Consider the following 20347-nt stretch of genomic DNA (forward strand, 5'->3'; position numbering starts at 1 on the left):
CAAGGTCAAAGTGTCTGTTGTAAACACAAGAGCTAATACAGTATAAATGATTTTCTAAGTGACGGTACCATGCTGTTCTAATAGGCTTTTAAGCTCTGCAATTTAGCTACATAAAAGTTAAATGGCAGCTGGAGATACATGGGGTGTTAGTGTAGCACGAAGCCCCTCTGTGGATCATTGTTACATCAGCAGTGAGGAGTTAGCATAGTGTGGAGAGGTTGTATGATACCAGCAGTTAGGAATTAGTGTAGAGCAGAGCAACTATGTGGAGCACAATAGCAGGTTTAGCATACTGTTGAGTATGGTAGTTAAGAGTTAGCATAGTGTAAAGTAACTGTAAAGCAAAGCAGTTCATAGTTGGCATAGTGTGAAGTAACTATGTGAAGCATAGCATTTAGGATCTAGCATAGGGTGGAGTAACTATGTAGAGTATAGCACTGGTTATGAGTAGGCATGGAATTGGTTATGGTTTATAGTGTGAGTAACTTTAAAGCATAGGTCTTCAAATACAGACCCTGAATCCATTTTCTGGTCCTTTATTTTGCGAGCATTGGTAGATGACTAAACTACAGACATAACTTCACCATCTAGCGTAATACCCACTACTGACTGCAAAATCTAGGAACAGAAACTAGATTCAAGATCTGGATTTGAATACCTCTGACCATAGTAGTTACCATAGTGTGGAGAAACCATGTTGTGCATAGTAGTGCCTGACAGTTAGCATAGTGTGAAGTATGTGGACCACAGTGATCTTAGTAGTAGAGTGTTAGCATAACTGGCTCTGGGAGTGTAATGACATTAGTGTGATGTATTCCCATAGCATGAAGTGGTATTGTGTGTAGTAGTAATTTATCATCTGAGCATAAGAATGAAAACTGAATCAGATCTTGTGTGAGTGTATAGTTCTGTACTGGTCACAGTGTGTGCCTTTTTTCAAAGAGTTCTTATTTGCTTCTTATTAAATCAAACTAGAGAATGTTCTCTTCAGGCTTGTTCAGCAGACTAACTGCATCAGAAACTGTGAAACTGTTAGGATCATATTAAAAGCATGTCGGTCAGCACAGACAAATTCCTCTTTACCCCTCAGATTTGAATCAACACTGTATATTAAAGAAAACAATCATGCTACATTTGCCGAGATAAAAAGAAAAAAGAGGTGTATATTAACGGCCGACCTTTTCTCTTCTCCAAAGCTGTATGGAGAATCTGAGATATAGCCAATCCCATTAACGAAAATCTCTCTCTCTCCTCTCTCTCTCTCTCTCTCTCTCTCTCTTTCATTGTCTTATCTTGCACAGACAAACATTTTTTATGTACACTAACTAAACCCAGGAGAACCAATGGAAGCAATTAGGTGTGTTTTTCTGTGGAAACTGGCTGGTTGTAATTATTATTGTGATGACCCTCATTATCATATAAATATAGTCAGGAACCAAATCTTAGCAGGGATCTCCTTAAGTGAGTTCCTGGTTCCTCTGAAGCTGTTGAAGATTTTAAGAAGATGTACTGGGATCACCTGGCAAGATTTACTGCAGTGAATCAATGTGATTGAATTGTCATTAAGGAAAGTGTGAAAGAAAGAGTGTGTAAAACTTTTCACATTAAAACAACAAGTTAAAATCTTAAGCCAGTTAAATGATGCTGCAGCCTGAAAAGATACAACATTAATCTACATATTTATTATTATAACGCTTATATTTAGCTATATATAGTTCAAAGTTATGGGCGGGCTTAAATAAAGCACCATATGTTTTTTTTTTTTGTGATAATTTAGCTCTTGGTGTACAGTACATCAGTTTCGCAGACTTTCACAACTACAACAATTGATGTCCTTAGTTTCTAAACGCTTACTGACATTACATTGTTAAAGGACAGATGATGTAACACAGTGGTAGACATGCCCCTGTCTCAACTTTATTGGAACATATTGCAGGCATCACATGTAGAATAAGCACATATATATGTATATATATATATATATATATATATATATATATATATATATATATATATAAATATACATATATATATATATAGTTGAAACATGAAATTTCTTGTTGTTCTTGCTGTTAATCATTTGTGAATATTTTGTAAATCATTGCTCAATCATTTTTGCAACTTTTCTGGAATTGAGTTTATGTAAGTACAGTGGGAACAGAAGGAAACACTGTCCCAATATAGCTACACAATACACTTACTACACTGTAAAAAGTGGCTCATCAGATTGACATAAAAAATTACTTCATGTGGTAACAAGCAGTTGAACTAGTTTTATTCAACTTAAAAAACTACTTTGATTGAAAAAATAATTTTGTCAAAGCATTTATTTAGGTTGAATAAAACTAGTTCATTTACTTGTTACGATATGAAGTCATTTTAAGTAGATCTGACGAGCCACTTTTTCCAGTGTACAGTGTATTGTCTGGAACCGGCTCAGCTGCCTTTTTTGACGCTGAAGGCTGGCACTACTACAATGATTTCAAAAGAGTACAATACTATCTTCCCTGCTCTTTTAGTATAACATTCCTCTAAATCTATTGGCCAGTACATCGCTATTCAGCAAAATAATGACTCAAAACACTCTCTTTACAAAGGCAACCAACGACTTAATGAGGGGGAGAAAAAGTGGAAGATTTTGGGCTCTTCAAGTCAGTTTCCTAATTTACGTCCAATCAAGCATGCATTTCACTTGATGAAAAGGAAACTCAAATGAAAACCCCATCAACACAAACAACTGTGAGTTACTGCAGCAAAAGCCTGGCAGAATATCTCAGAGGAAGATGAATGAAAGATGATGTTAGAAGGTCTAAGGCTCTGTCTGTGTGCTAAGACTAAAAGTATTGCTTTTATTTTAAGCTAACTTTTATTTTATTTGCTTTTTGCCTGTTTCTGTACCTGTAACATATATTCATCTTTTATCTTATTTATCCACAGTGTGTCTGTATATCTATTTGTTGGGCATTAGTGTACATCATCAGTACTTATAGAGGATATGTTTTACTTTATTTATTTCGTTTTAGCACTCAAGTAGATTCTGTGTGTGCTTTTGAAATGGAGGAAACTGACATGAACCTACACCAGCAGAATCTCACACTGGAGATAACAAGAGGCAGAAAAGCACCAAGGGCACTAAGTAAAACTGGCGCTTTACATCAGTCACATTGTGTATCCCTACTGCCTTGAGTTTCCAGCCCTTTTGTCCACTGTTTTAGCTAATTGAGTGCCAGGGCTACCACTCTGTCTTTGTGGCAGTGATGACCATTTTTAACTGAAGCCTGTGCCAATTAGGCTGTTCCTTCAGTTTCTCTGTACTGCTTCATGATGACAGGGCCTCCTTAGGGTTACCTGCTTTTGTTTCTTGTCTATTTCTTCTGCTCTGGTCTACGTTGCCACCAAAAGGACTGATACAGTGCAGCAAATGAGTGGAGACAGGAATGAGGAGCTATGGCTGCCATGGGCACGAGAGAGAGTGAACAAAGAACAAATCAGATTAATTAAAGAGTATCGATGCATGAGATTAGACTGCAGGCTTACGGTGTAAAGGAATTGATTACACACAGAGAGAGGGAGAGAGAGATAACAGGATGGGGAAAGAGATGACGAGAAAAGGAGAAACACACTAAGCAGTAGAGATGACAAGTACACCACACTGTGCAAAAGTTGTAGAGCAACCAAAAGATGTATCTCTCTCTGCTTCGCCAACAAATTAGTTCTTTTGTGGCAATTTTGTGAGGCTTGTTACTTCAGACATGTTTTACAGAACACTGGCAAATATCCAATTCAATCTAATGAGAAATCAATATTTATTTATACACAAGACCGGACAACTTCCGTATCTACTCTTAGGGCAAATTGCGAAGTTTAAAACAACCAGAGCTGTAGTGAACCTGTCTGGAAGAGGACACATGTTTATTTTACTTATTCACAGTGAGGACAATTGTAAGAAAGACAAAACAGTTCTCTAAGCATCATGCTTGGAGGTTTATTTTTGGGATCACCAAGTCTCGAAAACTTGGCCTCCAATTAGCCACCTCAATGGATATAAATAATTTAGAAAATGTGCCAGAAGCTTTTTCTTTTTTCTAAAAATGTAATCACCCAGAGTTCACTAAAAACCACCTGAACTCTGACTGGGAGCTCTACGGTGAGAGAAGAAAAAATAGAGCATTTTGGAAACAAACAAACAAGGAGGGTTTGGTGTTAAAAGAAGGGTGGTTGAACAGCAAAAAAACAAATCCCCACTGTTAAGTATGGTGGAGGATCTATGGTTTTGGGGGCAGGTCCAAAGACCTGGGAACCTTGATAAGAAACATGGCATCATGGACTCAACAAAGTACCAGGAGATTTTAAATGAAAACTGCCTGCTTCTACCAAAACGTTATAACTAGGTTGTGGTTGTATCTTCTCAGGAAGACAGTGATCCAAAACATGAACTGAAATCCCCACAAAAATGGTTCAATGACAGCAGAGTCAAGCTTTTGCCAAGGCCATCCCAATCCCCTGACCTTAACCACATTAAGCCCTTTAATGGCCAGGGCCTACCAGTGGGCTCAAAGTTTTATTACACATTTCTATAACCTATGAACAGCTCAGCTAGTTGAAGTCCCTGTGGTTACTGAATAATAGGTCTTAGTTTGTAATAAACCTGGGATTTTAAGGGGTTAAAAACCTGCAGGGTAAGCTGAAGAGAGGAAAAAGGACCCCTGAGGATCTGTAGAGATGTACTGAGGAGTGTTTGCCTTGCTCCTCTGATCTCATCAAGCATTATAGGAGAAGACTCAAAAAGGAGATTTCACAAAGTACGAACCATTAGTAGTAATTTCTCCTGCATTTGTTAAATTTCACCCCTTAATGAAGTATTGATTAGATGAAGTGGGTATTGGATGGTAACTACAAATACTGGACTGCCTTGAGGGGAGTTGGAAATGGTTAACACACTGAAAGAAATTACAATCGATTGTATTATGATTTATTTGTATCTATTGTAATGTTAGTGTTTTCTGAGCAAATAACCACTTACTGGCCAGACAAGTGTCTTTATATAACTTCATCAGGTGCTCTAAGACTCTTGTACAATAGGGACTCTGTGTGGCCAAGAGGAACAAAGACTGGATGAAGAGAAAAAGGATGGATGACACAGTAAAAAGAAAGAAAGGGTACATGTCTGAGTGGCCGGTTGGCTCTCCATTGGCAGTAGTGTGGGTGGACGCTTGTGTGTGTGCCCTGTCGCTGTGGCTTTGCTGGTACAGTGTGATGACGATGTGGAGTTCTGACATCTCCAGCTGCAAGCTCTGCATGTCCCACTCAGCATTATACGCACACAAACACACACACACACACACACACACACACACACACACACACACACACACACACGCACACACACACGCACACACACACAACTTCATACTCTCTCGTTCACACCTGGTTTCAGGTCTGAGTCTGAGTTTGTACATGAACAGTCACTCACTAACTGAGGCCTTTTAGCATGCAGACCACATTTCCATATATGTGGAAATGTGTACATATGCACAGTTTAATATGACAAAGCAACACTTTAACACAATATTTAGAGTAATTACGGTTAGAGACAGTGACGCCTGAAAAAGTCATAAATGTGTCAGTTTGTTTGTGTTTGCATCTGCAGCAGAGCTCTGCGGGCAGATTAGCTGTGCTTATGAAGTATTTCTACTCTTGAGTGAGCGTGCGAGGGAACGAAAGTGAAGGAGAGAAGAGAGACGCGCCCACCGCTGTTTGTTTGCCTTTATAGCTCCTGACATCAGAGAGAGAGAGAGAGAGAGAGAGAGAGAGAGAGAGAAGCTGATTAGCATTGTGTCCATGTCCCACTGCCGTGACTCTGCTGTGAGATAAAGCAAAAGAACGAGGGAGAACGAGAGTGAGGAGGGTAGAGAGAGGGAGAGTGATGAAGGTAGAGGGAAGGGAGAGAAAGAGAGAGAGAGAAAAAGAGAGGGAGAGGGAGAGAGAGAGAGAGAGAGAGAGAGAGAGAGAGAGAGAATGAAAAAACTTACTCAGCGCATTTTGGGGGCCAGGGTGATGAGGAGGAGAAAGGGAAGAGAGAAACAAGTGGTGAAGAGAAAGAATGTAGACAAAGAGACATGTTCACCCTCCTATACCCCATCTCTCTGTCGCAATTTGTCTCTGTTTCTGTCTCTGTCGTTCTCTCTCTTTCTATCTCTCTGCCATGCTCTCTCTCTGTCTTATTCTCTTTGTCTCTTTTTCTTTTTCATTCTCCCTTTCTCGCTCTCTCTCTCTCTCTCTCTCTGCTGAGTCGTGTCAGGTAAGGTACTAGCTGTAGGCTTTAGGCCGCTGTTTTTTTGTTGTTGTTTATATTCTCTCTCTCTTCATTATATATATTATATATATATATATATATATATATATATATATACGTTTCTCTCTTTGTCTCAGTTCACATGGCGCTCTGAACAATAGAGAAATCTCAGACGGCTTACAGCGGTGTAACAGCAAGGCCAGACGGGAGAAGAACACTGTAGACGGATACACTTTCACTCTTTCTTTTTAACAAGCACTTTTTTCAAACACTTTTTTTCTACCTCACTGCTTTGTTGTGAGCGTTCTTCTGTTTAAAGCCGCTTCTCTCTGAAGTAACACTACTTTGCTTAAGTGTGTTTTCTTTCCAGGTACTTTGCTTGAGTGGAGTTTCTTTCCACCTTTGCTCAAAACTGCACACTCATGAAGACACACACACCTAGGCACCCACATGGACTCAGGCGGCAAAGCAGCAGTGGTGGCCATAGACTTCTAAAGTCGTGTTGTCACTCTGTAGTCGGCATCATGCCCACATTAGGAACTCTGGATCTAAGCTGGTTTTCTCTTTGGGAAAAATGAATGGCTTTTTCAAAAATCACCACTATGGCATCCTGTGTTAAACAACAATGTTACAAAGCCAATACATTTCGCCATATATACATTGTTTTCACTAAAAGTTTGCTAAATACTCAAACCATGACATCGTTAGAGAGTGGAAAATACTGCTAAAAGCAATATTGCTCTGCACTGAACTGACATCAAATGACTGGGATCCTCATCAAAATACCCAACACAAAACATCAAGCTTTGTCAAATGTAGTATTTAAGATGCTTTTTCAATACTAGGTTACAATGTGAGCAGCAGGTGTTGACACATAATATGGTCAAAGTTTATTAGTAGACACTTTCATTCAGTGTTCAGGAGTGTTAGCTTGCTTGTATCGTCTGTAGCATTATTTTATTTTTTATTTTATCATGACTGCTGAACGATGTCGTACTTCAGAGGATCCAGTGACACTTTGGGGAAAACATATCAGATTTTTTCTTTACCATATGACTGTGCCAATTTCCAAAGAGTTATTATTTTTCACATAGAGGTAATCTGCTAAGACTTGGGGTTCCTCATATTCTTAATAACACATTCCTAATTTAGGCATGACATTGACTGCAGAGTGCTGACATGACAATAGAGGTCTATGACCACCACTGCTGCTGTGCTGTCTGATGCACCGTGGGTCTCTGCTGATATAATAGTGTGTGTGGAGGGGGGTCTGGTGCCAAAGAGGGTCAACAGGTCAGGGGTGTTGGAGGTAAACACACTCCTCAGTTCATGTGCACATTCACACACTCCATTCATCTCTGTCACGCCACATGGCAACACACACACACAGTCATACAGTCTTGTAAAACTATATCTGTGGGGTTTTTACATCGACTTATGTTAGAGATGCTGTGTCTGTGTCCGAGTTTCGGCAGAAAATGCTAGATCGGATATCAGAGGGTAAAAAAGGAATTAATCTGATCTAATACAGTAAGAAAATCTATTCTAAAATAGCACACACTTACATTGTGTGATGACAGTGTTTGAGTAATATGAATATGAAAGGCTGCTTTTATATGCTCATCATAATTGGTGCTTCAATCAAAAATAGCTCATTTTAAAGCTTTCAGATGAGATTTAAATTTTTGTATTGTCTTATGCTTAGGCTTTCAGTATCAGTTTTGTTATCAGTTATCAGTTCCAATATCAGTATTGGAAAATAAAATAGCTATTGTGCTGTCTCTATGTTGTGTAAAAATGAATCTGGCTGTAATATCATTAATTATCAATTTTAAAAGAAAATATTTTTAAAGAGTTAAACACACACACACACACACACGCACACACACGCGCACACGCGCACACGCATGTACACACTTGTCGTGGTTATCAGGTTGTGTGGAAGAGGCAGAGTGTGGGCCTTTGTTGGGCAGATCGTTAATGTAATTAACAGCTGTAAAAGGTGAACACAGGAAACTTTATCAGTGGCTTTTTACTCTCTCTCTCTCTCTCTCTCTCTCTCTCTTCTCTCCCTCCCTTTATTTATCTCTGCATCTTCTTCACTCTTTTCTCTCAGAGCCGTTTTTCCATCTTCCTCTTTCTCATCAGGCGTTCTTTCTCCCCCTCTGTCGGCTGACTTTAATCATTTGATTGTTCGTGTAACCACAAATCATTAAGCTTTAGAGAGAGAAAAAAACGCTAATTAATCTGACTTCAATTAATCTTGAACTACCACTCTGCCACCACAGTGCTGTCTGCGTGTGCACTTATTTGCTCACACACAAACTTACACGTACAAGTGTGTGTGTGTTTGTGTGTGTGTGTTTGTGTGTGTGTGTGTGTGTTGTGTGTGTGTGTGTGTGTGTGTGTGTGTGTGTGCAGATGCATGTTTTTATATAAAAGTCATGTTTAATAGAAAAAATGGTAACATTTCCCTCAAAGGTTACAAATTAACTATTAATTATGTATGATAAATGTATGAATAAACATGTATTGATTACCCATTATTAATTAGCTAACTGTTCATTAGGCATTATCTATTACTTAGTATCTGATTAAGTGCTTAGCAGTTTGTAATTGAGTACAGTGTAAACTGATATTTTAGCTTATTTCTTCATTAATTATGTACAAAAGATTGCTTAATACACTGGTAATGAAATGCTGTGTGTCTGATTTGCTTACATTAAGACATAAGATGAGAACTATCTACTAGTACTCATGTGTTTACTCCATTAACTCTCTATTAATTAATCTACTGATTTTAGGTTACAGTTTTTCCCCACTGTGTTAATAACAAACTAAACTAATAGTTAACAGTGTACTCTGCTAACACTATGTACTTAATGAGTTACTATGTAATAACTAATGGTTAATAAATGGTAAATAAATCAAGACAGTGTGATCAACTTGATTTTGCATTCTTTTTGAATTTAATATAGTTTTTTACACATTTTATTTTCAGCTTATCTTTGAAATTTTAACATGAAAGCAAAAGTCTCCCTTTTGCTTTAATGACAGTGTACACAAGCTTCACTGGAAGGAAAAAAAAACTCCAGAAAACAAGACCTTTTTGTAAAAAGGCAAGTTTATTATATAGCATATTTCACTCATACTCTGCAGTCTTACAAAATGCTTTGCAAATAAGAAAATACAAAAATAATTCAAATCCAAATAAAACAGATGTAGGAGAACAGAAATTCAAAAGATTGTCTATCAAAACATCATTAAAACAATAGATTTAAAAGAGACGAATTAACATTAAAAACAAAAAGGCAATACCAATGTCACAAATCTGCTTAAATTTGAAGTTACCTAGAAATAGCGCAGAATTCTGAACATTTATTCTTCATTTTACTTGTTATATGTTTTCATTTGTTTTAAAATGTTTCAAAATTCTTAAACTTTCCATTGTTTACTTTCATGTATAAACAAAACAAATTCCAGATTTCCAATGTGATCTCAGGCTTTTGAACCCCACTGTATATCATTAATGAATATTCAATGACTCATTAACAACAAAATTTATATCTAATGTAAAGTGATACCTAAAACTGATGAAAAAGACTGAGATATAAGAAAGGTCTGTGTATTCTTGTGTATCAAAAAAATTATATAAAGAATCTCTAATGAACAGATGTGACTTTTTCTAAATGCCTGCATTTCACATTCCTTAACCTGAAAGAAATATCTTCTCCATACAAGAAAAATCATAGAAACATAATTTCCAATCAATCATATAGAGCAGAGTCAGCATATATGGACTTACCTCAACATAAAGTTGCAATAAATGTGACACATTCCCACTTTGGAAGTCAAACAACAACTTGGTTAATTTTTTAGTAGGAAAAGAATAACAGCCATGTTCATACCTGCATCATTGTTTTATCTTATTGTTTTTCTTGAGTATTAGATTTCCAGCACTGAAAGCTTATTATTGCTTATGTGCTTCTTTTTTTTCTTTAACTCATGATGAACTGTTTGCTTATTAAACATTAATAAGTGACTTATAAACGCTGTTAGAAGCAGCCCTTCTACAATACATCATTATTGATTTTCCTAAGCGCCCACGCCTTCGGCCTGTGGAGCAGGAGTGAGTTTGTTTTAGAGGTGTCTAGCTTTTGTCTGATGAGGGATGGTAGGGTTTTCCCTGGGAAGATGATTGATTGTCCAACTAAATATTGCTGTTCCAGCACGGGCTCTTCCCCCCCCCGTCTCTCCATTAGTCACAGTCAGATTAGGGCAGCGGGAGCGCCCACTGTAATTTTATGCAGTTTAGCTGCTCAATTCTCATGAATATGAAACAACACCTGCATGCTTCTGCTCCTGAAAAGCTATACATACAAGTAGCATTCCTGCACTGGCATTGGACTCTGGTGGTCTCTGTGCTGGAGGAACTGTCCATATTGTTCATGCATTGATGGTTTAGTGTCATTTACACATATGCTTACTTAGTAATGGGTTCAGTAATCTGCACATTCCTCCACAGTACTCACAGTAGCATTCTAATATGCTAAGGCAATGGCTATTTAATTGCATTAGAACTAAACAGGCTAGTTTTGTTACTGTGCCTGTTGTATGTTAATGACCTCTTTTCTGACTGGCTTCCCAGTATTGCACTGCTTATAGCTTCAGCACGATTGGGCGGGGCTAAACTGCAGTAGGTTGAATATGTGGATATAGGTAAATGCTGTTTTTTGTCAATTCTATATATGCACCATGGAGGAAAGGGGAAATACTTTTCTATGGAGAAAAATTACTATGCAATTCCACTGTGCCTAGTACAGTCTCAACTGTTATAGTATTCCCAAGCCCATGTGGTGATATTCATGACAGAAGCATGCTGTTTTTTAATTCAGTGCTGTCTAGGAGATCAAAAGTTAGAGGTATTCAGCTGTGGTTTTTGGCCTTGACCTATATGCACAAAGATTTCTCCACATTCTCTGAATGTTTTGATTATATTATACACCATAGAGAGTGATATAGATAAAATTCTTCACTCTTTGAGGAATGTTCCTAAATTGTTATTCACTGATGCATCCAAGACAAATGAGTCTTTACCCATACTTGCTCACGAAGGACTCTTCCTTTCATGGAAGCTCCTTTTATTCCCAAGTGATTGCATCACCTTTTCAAGATGTTTTTTATAACATTTTATGAAGTTCCAATTCTTAAACTGCCCCTGTCCCAACCTTTTTGGAAAGTGTTGCAAACATCAATTTCAGAATGAATGTATATTTACAAAATTCAATGAAATCGTTAAGGTAAAATATTAAACAATTTTGCACTGTTTTATTTAAAAAGAAGTCAAAGTGGATTTACAAATCAGTTGCATTTCACATTCTGTCCCAGTTCAGTTTTGTGTGTATACCAAATTAGATACTGTATCAGCAGATACTTTATATTAAAAGATAGGATGGGGGCCAAAACTGGGACAGGGACATTCCTAGATGGTTTAGTGCTCATGCTGTGGACTGCAACTTCCATGCTGCTAACCACTTCAACAACTGCCAGCTAATATGTGTGTGAACAGCGTGGCACTCATAACATGGTATGGTGTCTCTGATAATGACGGTGACTGCAGAGCTGATTCATCTACTGTTGTTCTATAAAGACACAGTGCCTCCACTTGCTCTCATTTCATCTCTCTTCCTCTTTCTCACTTTCTCCACTCTTTCAACCATTGACACATTGCAGGCTTCCCCAGTGGAAGGGCAGGTTTTTGTTAAGCACCGTCGCGTTTGAGCATTTTATCGACGGCTCATGTAAAAGTATGGAGCGCCTCCACTTTTATTTAGAGTGTGAATCTCCTCTAATGAAATAACTGTGTCATCTCTCTATGTCTCCACACCCTTCCTTTATCTCTCTCTCTCTCTCTCTCACTCAGCAGAGAAAAGTAATGACTCTGTATCTCCTGCTGATTGGTTGATGTATGGCGTTATTCCCAGCGATGCAAACCCGCATAACTCAGCCGCCTGGGGTTTGGATGAGGTGAAAGTGAGTGAAAGAGAAAGAGAGAGGGGGTGATAAGACAGAAAGTGGGAGAAAAAAGGAAGAAGGGGAAGCCTGAATTCAAAAGCAGTGAAAAATCACCTGGTGATGCTTTCCTGGGTGACCGTGTCCATGTGACTTCTGTTGAGGGCCTGGACCTTGGCTCACTGGTGTCTTCAACACACTGACACACATACAGAAAAACACAGACTATCAAAACACAGCCTCGAGTGTCTTATTGCTTTAAAAAAAGTGACTCAATCCAGTTTGACAAAATACAACACTGTTCAATAAATAAGCAATACAGTTTGTAAAAGTAGGCCATGGTTGCCATGCAACATGCTGGTGAAAGACTGCACAGATTATTAATAACTTGGCGCATTGATACAGATTACAACTAATATATGTGGTCATATGTGTGTATCGGGTATTTTCAGAGGGGAATCTTCAGGGCCTCAGAAAAAGCCTATTGATTTTCTGTAACTGAATTTGTGTCTGTATATCGTTGCTGTCCAATGTAAAACATGTATCTCAATTTATATGCGATTTTTACTTCTCTGCATCATTTGAGCTCAGCAGTTGTCTGTTACATTGTATGAAAATTTCATGATGAATGGACCAATCGAAATGCTCCAAAACTGCTTAGAATAAAATCTCTTTCTACTAACGTACTTTGAAAGTAAAGAATGTTTTGCCCTCTCCTGCGAAGTTATTATTTTGGAGATACTACATTGTTTCAGTTCATTTTTTTATTTAATAGAATCTTTTTATTTAATAGAATCTTATTTCATTGTTACACTTTGGTTTGTCACCAAACTGGTTAAAGTCTTGAACTGCCCAGTGGAAAACTGAGAATTGAGACATACAGATAAACTAGCTCTCCTATTGGTCAGGCTTTTAGGAGCTGGACTAAAGGCCTTACACGTTAGATTAATCCCTAACATAATGCATAAATAACAGAGGAATCAGCCAATTATGTCCTGATTTACAATGGGTGAGACCAATTTCATAAGAAAAATCACTCTAGGACTTCTGGAGATCTTAGATATATCACTGACTGTGAATATGAGCTGTAACAGGATAAAAATGGAAAACAGCAGCAGCAGCTCTGTATCATGGCTCTTTACTGAGTTACAGTGAAACTGCTACATACAAGGTAAAATACATGTTAATGTCTGTCACAAGCATCATATAAAACTAGTAATGTCTTTTGCCAGTTTCAAATGTCCATGTTTAGTTTAGAACTGCCAAAACATGTGCACCAGTTTCTATAATAAACCTTAGGTGTTTTTTCTCATTTTCTGACCAAGTTTTTACATTTATGGTCTGAACTGACAGACTATCTCTAATAGTCATGGTTCACCACTGAACATTTTACACAAGACTTGAACTTGGTTCAGCCAGTCATATTTTGGAACCAGAACAATGCACTTATAATATTTGTTTCATGGTTAAGCTCTTCACACAGACATGCTATTACTTTACACATATGCATCCATAAATTTAATTAAGTGTGAAAATATCAGTGATGCTGATACCAAACTGCACATGACATTCTGTATTGTGAAACTCATCTCCATGTAAAATCTGAGATGGTTATGTTAGTTTGCATTGTCTAGTGCTGTTTAAAAGTGAGGACAGGTAAGCCATAGATCTAAATGATCTATGGCTTACAGTAAACATAATACAATTTTTTAACAACAGAAAAATATTCTACATCAGAGAAACAATTATATGGACCTGCTGGACCATGCTTACATCACTTTCTAACTTTAATAACTGTTCACAATTTCAGCCTACAAAACAATCCATAAAAAAGTTGATGTTTATAGAAGAGGAATGACTGAAATAGAAAGATAGACATTTCAAAAAGCAAGAAGGTTTCCTATCTACAGAGACTGATGAGCATGAGGGGAAGAAGAGATCAGAGAATGGAGAATAAAGGCAGACTGGCCTGGGAAGGAAGATGCAGTAAGAAAGGAGAAGAGAGTAAGTGACAGAGACAGCCTGGATAAACTCTCACAGACAAAAACACACTGATATTTTGACAGAAGAGTCTTGTCAGCTCCAGGCCTCCATCACTTTGGTGTAAAAACAGGCAAAGCTGATGGAGATGCTCCTCTGCTGCTCCTGCTCCTGTTAACCCTCACTAGCACTGTGTGGATCTGCTCATACTGCTTTCTGCCTCCATGATGTTTTAGAACAACATCCACCTTTATGTAGCAGACCATGGGTATGAATGGTTTACACTGTAAGTGCACTCACTGATTTATATTCTCTTCTAAATTCCGAGGACAAACTTTGACTTTAAAATTTTTTTGCAAACATCAATTTTTTAAATACTAAGTTTTCCCAGTCACAGTCAAAGATTTGTATTCTATGCTACAGTTTTTCAATACATTTCAAAGAATTTATTATATATAGTCATTATACCTTATACCGATCGGGCATAACATTATGACCACCTCCTTGTTTCTACGCTTATTGTCCATTTTATCATAATGAGTCCAGAAGAAGCTGCAGGTAAGTGTGATAAGGAGTGGGTGCCAGGGTTGAACTGGAGTTAGAGTGAGCCAAAACAAAACTAGATTGTTCATGTGCCATCTCCCCACGTGCTGCAGAGGAGAGACCCTGTGAGATAGTATTGAAAAAATGTTCAGGTTTATTTCTATAAAGTTATGTTGCTCTAAAACTTTCAATCTGTAATGTTGTAATTTAGTTCACATACTGAATTATTTAAGTATTATTTATTTACCCTTTTATATATCCAGTTGCATTTCAACAGTAATTCTGCTTTCTACATTGACTTCACACTGATGTTGCAAGCGTGAATGATGTTGGATCCTCATAGATCTAACCCAGTGAGACAGACCGAGCTTACCTAAGAGAATTCGCTTGCTGAAAGTTTTCAGCGCTTTTTCAACATTAACTTAACATTGCATCACAGCAAAATAAAATGGAGCTGTGTTACATAATTTTCCACGCAGAGTGAAATTCACATTCCTCAGCAGGATTGCTTCCAAAACCATGAAACCCCCTGAGAATAGCTCCTGAAGGGGACTTTTTCCTCTGCTTTTGCCACTTTCTATTGTTTTCTGTGTATTTTCTTCTGTCTCGCGTCCTTTACTGGCCACATAAAGGCAGGCCTGTATTAGCAGACACCTGGAAACAGCCCCAGAGCTCATGCATATTTGATCTGTCCGATTAATGCTTTAATGTAGTTTTGTTCCTAGTGGTTTTTGGATCCATCTCTCTTTCTCTCTCTCTCTCTGTCTCTGAAGGCCTGGAGTTAATGATTAAGTCTGCCGAACAGCCGGGCAACAGCCACTTTTCGGCAGTTGTGAGCTGCTAGCGACTGACATTGCCAAGAGCAAAGCAAGACAAAACTCATGCTTTCAACCTGAAAAACAAACTCTCTCACATTCTCCCTAAACAGCTTTTCTCCTCGCCGCTGGCTTTTGTAAATGTGGCACTCTTGTTTATTTGACAGGGCTGAAGTCTGCCTCATTTTTAAGGCAAGGAATGAGGTATTGAAGTTGCAAGAAACGTGCATGTGTTTGTGTTGCGGTCTTTCGTCTCCCAGCAACCTGTGATGTCCACCTTTTACCATGTACACATTAACATGGCTGGAGGAGAACAAAAAGGTATTTTAAAGGAATAGTTCAGAAAAAAATCAAATTTACACAAACTACCTCAAATTTAGTTGATCAGCCAAGGCATGTTTGGTGTCTGGAGTCTGCTTCGTTAGTTTTGCATTAGAGCTACAAGGCTAATGTAGCTAACACATAATGGAGACTTATAAGCAACAATTAGCATTGTTCAGACTACATGTCTGCATCATTACACTTGCTTCAAACCATGTTGAGTAGTTATGTGATCTCAAATACACTTGTTATGTGGTTTCTGTAACACACACTGGTGGTGTGCACAGACTTTGGCATGGGCTGAGGTGTTTGAATGTTAACTGGGTGCACTTCTGGTGCAGATTTTATATCAGAACTTTTTCAGTTTATGAAAATATCATTACCATTCCATTAATACCATACCACAAGGTTATTCTGGACAGGGTTATTCATTGTGGTCTTTATGCAGATATTATTTTATGTTTAATGAATACAAATAATAATAGTTGATCGATTACAATGACTTTGTAATAGTATCCACACTCTTTATTTAACCATTGTTTTACTGTTTCATTGTTTGTGTTACCCAAAAGCCAACCTGTGCATAAAACTGTAGGCAAAAGTCTGGACACCCTGGGTCATCCAACATGTTTTGTTGATTTTCTTAGTGCATATAAATAAATAAGCTGTACCTGTACAGAGAACACATCTCTCCTGATTGGGAGAAAACTACAATATACAACAAATGAGGCCATGCAAATGTTACGGAACATTATACATTTTATGTTTTACTTTTCCCAATATGTCAAACTCAGCAAATATATAGATTTGGTGCACAAAGAATTGCAGGCAAAATGCCATATTTAAGTTTGTTCCCTGGAGAGAATCTGTTAACTCATTGTCACCTAGAAAATCGACAAAAGGTGTAATTTATCCAGGGGTGTTCAAACATTTGCATATGACTGTAAATATTATGTGATGATAGATGGCTAATTCACAATATGATGAAGCTTCATCAGTTTTCAATAAGAATCTCAAAGTGCATCATCTTCATTTTAGTATCAAACTACATTGTTTTATAATTTAAGTGTTTCTTTATCACACCTCTTTATTGCCATACAGAAATAAGAGTGACATGCCTTACAATCTTCTGCGTTGTGAAATTTAAACTCATGTTACTTTGTATTTCGAAGCTGTAAACTGAAAGTGTCAGACACAAAATGCTTGGAGAGAAGAAACAGCAGCACTGAGCAATCAAGCTTGTGTAATTTTGAGACAAAAGGTTCAGGGACTCAGGTGTGCATACTACTGTTATCTATAAAAATGGACAAAAGTACCAATACAGCCATCCTGAACCTTGAATTATGTTGATAATTTTTACATAAAGTGTGTAAATTGCATACAAATGATATTTTTCACCAAACTCTTGCTTTAAAAGGGTCCTTGTAGGAGACCTGTGAGTCTATGACTAGTATTTGCTAATACACCCTTCCCATTTTCTCTCTCTTTTTCTCTCCATCTTTTCCTCCCTCCAGAGCCTCAGCTGAAAGGCATTGTCACGCGTCTGTACTGCCGACATGGATTCTACCTCCAGATGTTACCAGATGGCACCATGGACGGCACAAAGGACGAAAACAGCTCCTTTTGTAAGTCTCCAGAAACATGCTTTGCACAGCAAGACAGCACCCATCAACCTCAGCTGAACTCACACTTAAACACCATTCTGCATCATAAAAGAAACAGAAGATGAAAGTGTAGCACCCTGACTCACGTCGTCCCCCCGTGGGGCTCTGTAATATGCTTTATGTAACCCTTGCTTTCTGTTTAATCGAGTGCTGCGTGGTGCAGCGTGAGCTCAGTTCAAACCCGAACTTTCTTTTGTTAACTGTTTATAGCACTTTTTCTATAGCGCTTTTTTAAAGTCAACATCAACACAACCTTTCATCTGTCCCATGTGGGGAAACAAACTCAAAGCCAAGAGGTTTTCTTACGCCTTAATGCTTTTTTGATGAAAAATTAAAAGTCAAAACAAAAGTTCATGTGCTTTCAACACCCATGGAGCTGTACATTTTAAGAACCCTCCCCAGACACTGCTGCTGTGCCATGTGATAGAAGTGATTCAGACATGGTTTCAACTCGAGGGCACCTCTCAAATAAAAGCCGTAAAAATGGGGGGCGACAGCTCTTTCAGTCTCAGAGTGAAAGCTCTGGTTGCAGGTAGGCTTTTGAATTAGTGCTCCCCAAAGAGCAGTCATATAGTGTGTTTAATGGGGGGAGGCATTTTGGAGTGTTTTCATGCAGAGATGTGGGCTCAAGTCCAACCCCAAAGCACAAATTTAATGACTTAAGAGTTGACTTGGCAAAACAGCAGCATACTTCTACCTTTACTTAGACTTGAGTGTGATGTGTCCAGAGAACTTTCAGGTATCATGAGCCAAACATCTAGTCAGATATGTATATTTTACTTTAATTGGAGAAGGTTTATACAGAACATTGGCAAAAATCCATTAAACCTAAACCTTATGATGATATTTACTTAGATTACCCACATCATGTTGACCTTGTGGTTTAAAATGCTATGCTACTGAGCTACACTATTTTGTTATAGCTAATCAAAACAAAGTACAGTGGCAAATTTGCCACCATGCTAATGTTAGCTTGATTACACAACAAAACATTTGAATTATCCTAAAGCTGGCTTTACACAGTAAAACTTCCAGGTGGTTGCATGTTGTCAATTGCATGGAACTTAATTTCCATGCAGAATAAATGTTACATAAATTCAAAAATTCAAAAACAAAGTTGCATACATTTGACTAATGATTAAGGAAATTAGCAGCTTGTATTTTTTTAGCTACATCGTATTTGATGTGATCATGTGATGCTTTACTGGGGTGTTTTTTTGGCTGTTTCATGAGACATGCATCATGAGACTGAGACATTTGCAGCTTAAGTTACAGTTGAGCAAGATGCTTTACTGAGACACAATTTAGTTGATTGTAAGTTTCGAGCTTGCTATATAAAACCATCTGCCACCTTATTTACATTTGCAAATTTGAAGCATTTTTTGTCTTTGTATGATATTCTAGCTGTCACTGCTGTTCTTCTTCTTTACCTTTATTTCTCTTTTATCTGTCAAAAATTGACTTGCTGTGTATGGTAAGCCTTTCAATTAATATTAGCAACCATTATGGTTGTATTTGATGATCTCCAAGTTCTAGAAGCACTGCAAGTTCTTTTAGGGCAGTATCTCAATCCCCACTTCTAGAATAATTTTCATTTTTGGTGCCCAAAGGAATCTCTGCTTTATGTCAAATTGGCAGCACCAAGAGAGGAGAAAATGAATGGGCTACCTCTGTAGATCACAATAACAGCAGGTTAACAAAGAAGAAAAAACACTGGCAAAGGTGACCGTTTGACAGGCTGTTAGCATTAGCTGGCTAGTTGAGCCAGCTGGTTATAGAAATGTTATCTCTGAGAAACTATTATTGTTATTGTTATGGTAACTGACAAAATGAAAAACTACATTCTTTACATAAAGTCAATCAAGAGGACCCCATTTTTTAGTGCTGAATAAGCCATTTTCTGTTTTATTTTCTTGTCTTTTGATCCAGGGAAATCAGTCTTTTCAAATGCTGCTGTTTGATGTGATGCTTTACTGGCACTTTGATTGGCTGTTTCATTAAACTTGCTTCATGAGATTGAGATGTTTGCAGCTTATCTTACCGTTCTGTTTTTTTCCGTCACCCTCTGCCCCATGTACCACTGTTCCATTTCTGACCAATGGACAGCTGTTGGCCAGATATTATTTGGACCATCGGTCAAGAACCCCAGAACACCTCTGTAGTCAGAGGGCTGTTTAGTTGGTGTGTTATTTTTGCAGTGGTGCAGAAAAGTTGTTGTCGTAGACCCTGGTTCTGGCTAGAATGACAGCAAGGCCCTGTAGCTCACCTTCAGGCCCATCACTAACAGCAGGCCTGTCAGGTGTCTGTGAGATAAACCCATTATAGAGATAAGAGCCTAAAGCTCTGTGTACTAAACATCACTGTCTCTGAAGTTGTTGTTGTCACCTGGGACTTGCCCTTGGGATTTTAGTTAAGAGCTGAAGGTTTGAGCTTTTTCTCCCATTTCTGTTTTTTTTGTGCAACACATGATGGACAAAGAGAAAAAGTTTCAAGTACAAGTTATTAATTTTCACAAGATTAGATATAATATCATGTACATGCATAAGGAAGAGGAAGACAAAGGAAAATGAGTGGGGAAAAATGCCCAAAGCTGAAGCTCCAAAAAATTTCAAAGTTTCAAAAAAAACTTCTAAGACTGAACTTTGGAGGTGTGGAAAACTCGAAAAGAATGGAAGTTGTAATAAAGGCAAAGGATTGACACACTATAGTGGTATGCA

The 20347-nt window shown here is 37.9% G+C and overlaps 1 protein-coding gene across 1 annotated transcript in view; it reads left to right on the plus strand.

Annotated features, from left to right (window-relative positions):
- fgf11a (fibroblast growth factor 11a) overlaps nt 1–20347 on the plus strand; it is an 82869-nt gene that overhangs the window by 28153 nt on the left and 34369 nt on the right. The window contains exon 2 of the mRNA XM_036597379.1: nt 17481–17591. Coding sequence (XP_036453272.1) covers nt 17481–17591 — 111 coding nt within the window. The remainder of the gene's footprint in view (nt 1–17480; nt 17592–20347) is intronic.

The sequence above is a fragment of the Colossoma macropomum genome, unplaced genomic scaffold (assembly GCF_904425465.1).
Source record: "Colossoma macropomum unplaced genomic scaffold, Colossoma_macropomum, whole genome shotgun sequence".
Taxonomy (NCBI): Eukaryota; Metazoa; Chordata; class Actinopteri; order Characiformes; family Serrasalmidae; genus Colossoma; species Colossoma macropomum.